Consider the following 6338-nt stretch of genomic DNA (forward strand, 5'->3'; position numbering starts at 1 on the left):
ACCGCTACTGCGAAGCCGGGAAGATCGATTCAGCACAGCTCCGCGAGCAGACCGCCAAGATGTTATCTCTGATCGTCTTCCCAAATGCGCTCAGCCCTACACCCGCATCGCGGTGCCATCTGCCCCGGGCCGGCAAGAAGCCCGAAGTTTCACACGGCAGCACCAACATCCCCAGCGGCTTCTGCGGCTCGGCGAGAGATGCTGAAGACGTTTGTTCTTTTTCTGACGACCTGGAAGAAGCCGTACGGGGCTGTAAGAGCTTAATAAACCTCGAAGGGACTCATCCAGCTCCTCTCTCATTTCCTCGTCTTCACGGACCCTTTGCCAGGGCCAGCAGCGGTTCAGTTTTAAGGGTAAGAGTTGATATTATCAGCTACTTCCAGAATGTGTAGTTTGATTAGTGTGTACAATCCTGTTTTAGGTTCAGGGCTGGTCTCTGTGTGGATTACTTCGCACAGCACATTATAAATAACTCATACAGTTGAGGAAATCCTGCCAAGACACGCATTCAGCCGCGTGGAGAGGTATCTTTACATTGTAATGTGTTTAGTTCCAGCGATGCATCAGAAAGTGATCGAGAGCAGGAGAGGCAGGACGGGCACTTGCCAGCACAGGGATTCTGTGCTTCCCTTCCCAGCCCCCGGGCTGAGCTGGGACAGACAGGAGGTAAAACGTGAGAGTACACCGTTCATCTCCATGAATTACGCGAGGTCAAATAAGGAAGAGCAAACGTTTTCTAGCTAGGTATCCAAAACAAATCATGGCGATTTTCAGACCTTTTTTGGTGTTGTTTGAATGCTATACTGTTCTGCTCACGAGAACCTTTTATAGACCCCCGAAAGACTTTCAATGAGCACAAGATGTTTGTCCTTTAATACCACATTATCAACAAAGCTCATTCACTATTTTTCAATGAATTATCCCTTTTATTTGTTTATTTCTTTGATCAACTATAAATGAAAGTTATTCGTGTATATAAAACTGAAGTTTTTACTGTTGAAATTGAACTGTACATGTTTACTACAGGAAAAAAATATCAACTCTTGTTTAACAAGACATTATACATCAATAAGCAATAACCTTGTGGAGGATTTGCAATCACCTGGTCTATAAAAACAAGCAGGACAAATAACAGCAATTTATATGCAAAAGTAATGATTTAATGACTATAAGCAAGACAAAGCAATAGAATTGTGCTTCTTTTGCAGACTGGAGACAATGAAATGTTTAACTACAATTTTCCCGTACAAACATGAAACAATATCCATATAGAATAAACACCCTCACAAATGTATAACTGATGGGTGATGAACACACACGAAGTTCGACCAAAGCAAAGCACAAACTGAAAAGTGTTCTGGGCTGTTCATATTTTATGTTGGAAAAGTTCCTTCTACTTAAAAAAAAAAAAAAAAAAAAAAATATTAGGGATTAAAAAAATATAAAAAAAAAAAAATTATTTTAAAAAAAAAAAAAAAAAAAAAAAAAAAAAAAAATAGAAGCCTCTAATAAAATGCTCCTATGTGCAGGTCATTAAAGAAGAGGCATTCTCCACAATTTATTGGAAATATTAAAGTACCTGTTAAATTTTAATGAAGTTAGTACTGTACCATATACATATATATTATAACAAATTTAGATAAAATGCCTTCATCCAGCGAATTGCTGGCTCCTTAAAATTTATACCAAATAGTTTATGGCTTCTATAATGATCCCATGTGCCTTTAAAAACACAATCCCACCACACAAAATAATAAAAATGTAATCAAACAGATCAATTACTTCCATGTCCCTTAATTTCTTTTCTTCACTGCATCACTTCAACAACATTTGGTAAAGTAAAAATATATCACTTGAAAAAAAGACAAAGCCAGTAAAAACCTTTTTAAGATTGCCAATTGCCTCCAGGTTATCAGAGACTTGCATGTGCCTTCCCAATACTGTAGCTGTCACACACAAAGTGTTTGTTGCAGTATGAGCAAAGCTCAAACAAGTGGCATCTGCAAGGGTCGAACCAGAAATTTAACAACCATATCATGAGTGCATGAAACACAATATTTTCTTTATAGTATTTATAAATATATCATACAATACTGTTTCCTGTTATGTCATATACCAATATGGCATTGTACAATAAGCATAATGCCATCTGATTCTTACAAAAGCGAATCATTTAAACAAGTCAGTAAATAAAACGGTAATACCCGCTTTTAGGCATACAGATTGTAAAACTGAAGTTTACTTTTCTTTTGATCGGTTCTGCGCAGCAACAGAGAATTAAAGATGCAACATAAGAATCAAAATGGCTAATACGCAAAAATTGTTATTCACAGTGACATGGCTACATATATGCATTATTCTATGCATATTCTTTCCATTTTGTTGAATTTCAAGATGAAAAAGCACTTGCTTTCTACAGGTTCACAAAACAGCATAATAACAATARCAATTGAAGAGAACGCAATGGAGGAGTTAGTCTGGATTAACAAACTACTTCCCAGGATTTATATCAACTTCTGGAGAGTCCCAGGTCCAGATGATGGGGACGGAAACAACTCCACATCATTCCAAACACGTGAAGGTGTAACTTCTGTTTGCTTCCCAGTCCTTCAAAAACAATTTACATATCAATCTTGCGTTTTAATTAACGTCCATATYGAATGTCACCTAGTCCGCCTTTTATAGCCAAGTTCAGTGTCACTACAAAAGAAAGCAATTTGGACGATAGTCACATGTATTAGCATCTATAAAGCTGTAATGGTATGGAGAGACCTATATAAATGAGGGGTGGGGGTGGTAGTCTCATTGGCGAGTCAACCAGACGAAGTAGCCGAGGAGCCATTTATGGAGGTTTTCCGCGCTCTGTTGGTGAAGGACGACTGGTGGTTACTGCTGGGGCTGCTGCTGGTGCCATTCATCGTGCTGGAGATGTGCGGGAACTGCGGGTGAGGAGACTGCACCGGGGTGCTGGGGCTGGGCAAGCACGAGGAGGTGGAGGGGATGCCTCCCGCCGGGCTGCTCGCCTTCTCGCTCCCAGAGTCACTTTCTAGTTCCCCGCTATTATTCAAGCCTTCCCGCTGGTGACTGATCTTCATTCTCTTGCAAGTAGGTCGCACTCGGTACTTGAGGGGGAGCGGCCCATTCTGCAAGGCAAAGAGAAGACCCCGTAAGCACCCTCGCGCGAGCCACGGCCGGCCACCACCCAAGAGGAGGCATGCTGCTAATTACCCGTCTCCAAGTATAAATGTAGGCAATATCCATTAGCGTGTAGTAGTCCTTCAAAGGCTCCTCTTCGTACATCACATCAATCTATTTAAGACATTAATCCTCGCATTAAGAAGCGTACAGGTATTTACTAGTAACACGTGCTTTTTTTGAGGTGAAAGAAGTCCCAAACCAGTAGATCAGGAACTTTAAAATCTGCTATGCCAAAAAAATGGAAGGGCAGAGAGGATTTTTGTAAATATTTTGTAAATATTTTAAATACGTTACCGAACAATTTCTTGATACCTCAGTATATGTACAGCATGAAAAAGTTACACGGGGTCACCAACTCTTCTGTGAGATATTTTAAAATATGCTCTTAATCCTGTCAACAAACTGTACACTCTGGAAACACTCTGTGGTTATTGCTTGCTGGAACTCACTCAAACAAGCAATCAAAAATATAAACTAACTTAAGAAGCGTGTTAACCAACATTAGCAGATTCAGAGTATCAAGAATAAATAAATAAATAAATCTTTTCTCTTAGGTACCTGGAAAGTATTAGGTATATCCATTTTACTCCGCAGGAACTTCCTTAGATGCATCACAGTCATTGCTGCTGGGCAGCGTAAGTATCTTTTGTCATTCACCTAATGATACGTTAAAGAAAATCAGTCTATTGATAACAAGCAATTACTTCCACTAATGTTATATTGTAATATTCTATGTGAATTCTTTAAATGCACACGTTATTAAATTATGAACTATAATGTAATGATTTTGAGGGCCATTTAATGAACATTAAAAGTAAAAGGTAAATTAAAATTCCAGAAAAAGTAATAAAAATGCAAGTAATGTTACATACTAACAGATTTATAACTCCTACTAAATCTCTTTCCACAATGCCTATTTATTGCATATTGATTTTTTAGAATGCAAAATAACTCAGATTCAATTTTAAAAATAATATTGCAGGTATTTTTTAATTTTTCAAAGTAGTTTACATTTATAGCTGTAAGAAGCTAGTCTACCTCCTCTGTACCTAGTACCATAATAGCATGTGTGCTTCTTTTGTTCTGGATATAAATATCTCTATATAGTATTCAATCACAAATGTGCATGAAAGATGTTTGTGTCTGCTATGTTTCCTCTAAGTAAAGGAAAGTTATTTACCTCTTCCTTTGATTTTTCTTTCTCCTTATTTCCTTTTCGTTCCAGCCTGTGAAAAGGAATGAAACAATTACAACAAATAATAAACATAGCTGCTAACAGTCAGATAAACATAAAATATTGCCATTCTGGAACTTGCCTATTCTGGTCAAAGAATTCAATGGATAAGCTTATTATCTCGTCGTCTGTTATAATTCTTTTGTCTTCGTCAGCCACTTCTCCCCTGTCTTCATTAGAGCCATTGGCAGCTGCGCAGAAATTTCCACAATAATTTACATTTTGAAATTCAAATCAGGAAGAATGACAATTCTCAGTAACAAGGAAAAAAAAATCTCCATACTAAGATTATGAATTAAATCTACCTAACTGCTAAAACAATAAACTTTTATTATGCTGAATGTACTTCTTAAAATTTATTAATGGTAGTATATAATTTTTAAGTTAAAAAGGAAAAAGCAAAGCATTTAGGTCTGTGCTATTTTATTAAAGTTGTGAACGAGAGGCTATTACCATCAGCTGATGGATGAGCAGCATAAAAATCTCTTCTTCTTTTCATTTCATCTAAATGGAAAAGCATATATTTTTCTTTTAGCATATACACTGTAACTCCAGGTAAGGATACAGGATAACAGTTCTGTCTTTGTTTTTCTGCTGTTAAGAATAAAAACGATTTAGCTACTTACTTTTGAAAAGGCCTGGTACTAGCTTGTACACAATATCTTGCAGAGTTTTATCTGACCTGAAAAAAAACCCAAAATATAAAACTAAGCAGATGAAGCAACATTTTAATCCAAGTGGCAGCTCCTCATTTGTAATCTTTCTCAACAATGAGACATCTTCTACAAAGTGGAATGCTACTCTCAAAAAGTTAACTGACTAACTTAATAATCAAACTAACACTGTTCTAAACACTGCTATAAAACAAAAAAACTTTTCAGTTGTGACAAAGCAATTGAAAAATAATTCTCCTAGATTGAATGAAGGCCCTAAAACCCACATTTCCCTCAAAAAATGGAGAGAGAACACCACAAAGTAACACCAAAAAAAAAACTTCTGAAACAAGAAGTATGCTTTAAAGGGGGTTGAATTTTAGCTTCAAAAGTTTTAGCTTCAAAAGTTTCAGCAACAGTTTTCATGACTACAATCTATGGCCCGACTGAAGCATGTCTGTGAAAAACAGAAAGTGGAGAAACTGTCGGCTATGTGTATATGAAAATGGGAGAGAGCGAGAGGGCATTCTATCAATGGCTAGGCTAGGCAAAAAAAAAAAAAAAAAACAAAAAAAAAAAAAAAGAAAAGAAAAGAAAAGAAAAGAAAAAAAAGACCAAGAAAAACTTTCAGTCTCTCATCCAGTGAAATCTTCTATTTCAATCAATGACAAAACTCCAAAGAGAGAGCATATGCACAGGTTAGCTTGTAAAGTGACAAGTCCTTTCAGATTTAAATCAGAGAAGAAGAGATAACATCAACACAATTACTGCTAGTCTCCGCTTATAAAGTAAAATAAGACATACATGATATACATTACATCTTTCTCCTACCTTATGTTCAAAAGCGGTCGAGTTTTGTGCACTTGGACATCACAAATAGGACAGTACTTGCTTGTCTCCAAGTAACGCACGATACACGTTTTACAGACTGGAAGTCAAACACGTAAGGCTTTTAGTAATAGTTCTGGGTGACACTCAAATATGCATAGATAGAGGTGCGATTTTCTAAGCTATGCAAGCTACTAAATCGTCCATTGTCCGAAGTGCGCTGCTTAAGCTAAACAAATACTCAAATAAGCTGCAATTAACATGAAAAGGAGACACTCGGAGTACATATATTACTACTTTAACAAAGACCGTAGGGCCGTCGTCAGAAAGCCCTCTCGGGCGGCCAGGTCCCCCCTTTCCCGGGGCTGCGGGAGCCGCAGGGGCGCTTGCCGCCCGCCCCGCGGGTGCTGCTCGCGGCACGGCAC

The 6338-nt window shown here is 37.7% G+C and overlaps 2 protein-coding genes across 2 annotated transcripts in view; both read right to left on the minus strand.

The window, feature by feature from the left end:
• Positions 1-300, minus strand: part of SPAG6 (sperm associated antigen 6) — a 46835-nt gene extending 46535 nt beyond the window's left edge. The window contains exon 1 of the mRNA XM_085318322.1: positions 168-300. Within this exon, the coding sequence (XP_085174448.1) occupies positions 168-300 (133 nt within the window). The remainder of the gene's footprint in view (positions 1-167) is intronic.
• Positions 301-1451: 1151 nt separating this feature from the next.
• BMI1 (BMI1 proto-oncogene, polycomb ring finger) overlaps positions 1452-6338 on the minus strand; it is a 7424-nt gene continuing 2537 nt past the window's right edge. The window contains exons 3-10 of the mRNA XM_085318323.1: positions 5917-6013; positions 5059-5114; positions 4886-4936; positions 4515-4623; positions 4379-4424; positions 3757-3855; positions 3229-3309; positions 1452-3143 (exon numbers count right to left, since the gene is read on the minus strand). Of these exons, the coding sequence (XP_085174449.1) occupies positions 2814-3143; positions 3229-3309; positions 3757-3855; positions 4379-4424; positions 4515-4623; positions 4886-4936; positions 5059-5114; positions 5917-6013 (869 nt within the window). The 3' untranslated portion in view covers positions 1452-2813. The remainder of the gene's footprint in view (positions 3144-3228; positions 3310-3756; positions 3856-4378; positions 4425-4514; positions 4624-4885; positions 4937-5058; positions 5115-5916; positions 6014-6338) is intronic.

The sequence above is a fragment of the Rhea americana genome, unplaced genomic scaffold, assembly GCF_003343005.1.
Source record: "Rhea americana isolate MKP2758 unplaced genomic scaffold, rheAme1 scaffold_53, whole genome shotgun sequence".
In the NCBI taxonomy this organism is placed as follows: Eukaryota; Metazoa; Chordata; class Aves; order Rheiformes; family Rheidae; genus Rhea; species Rhea americana.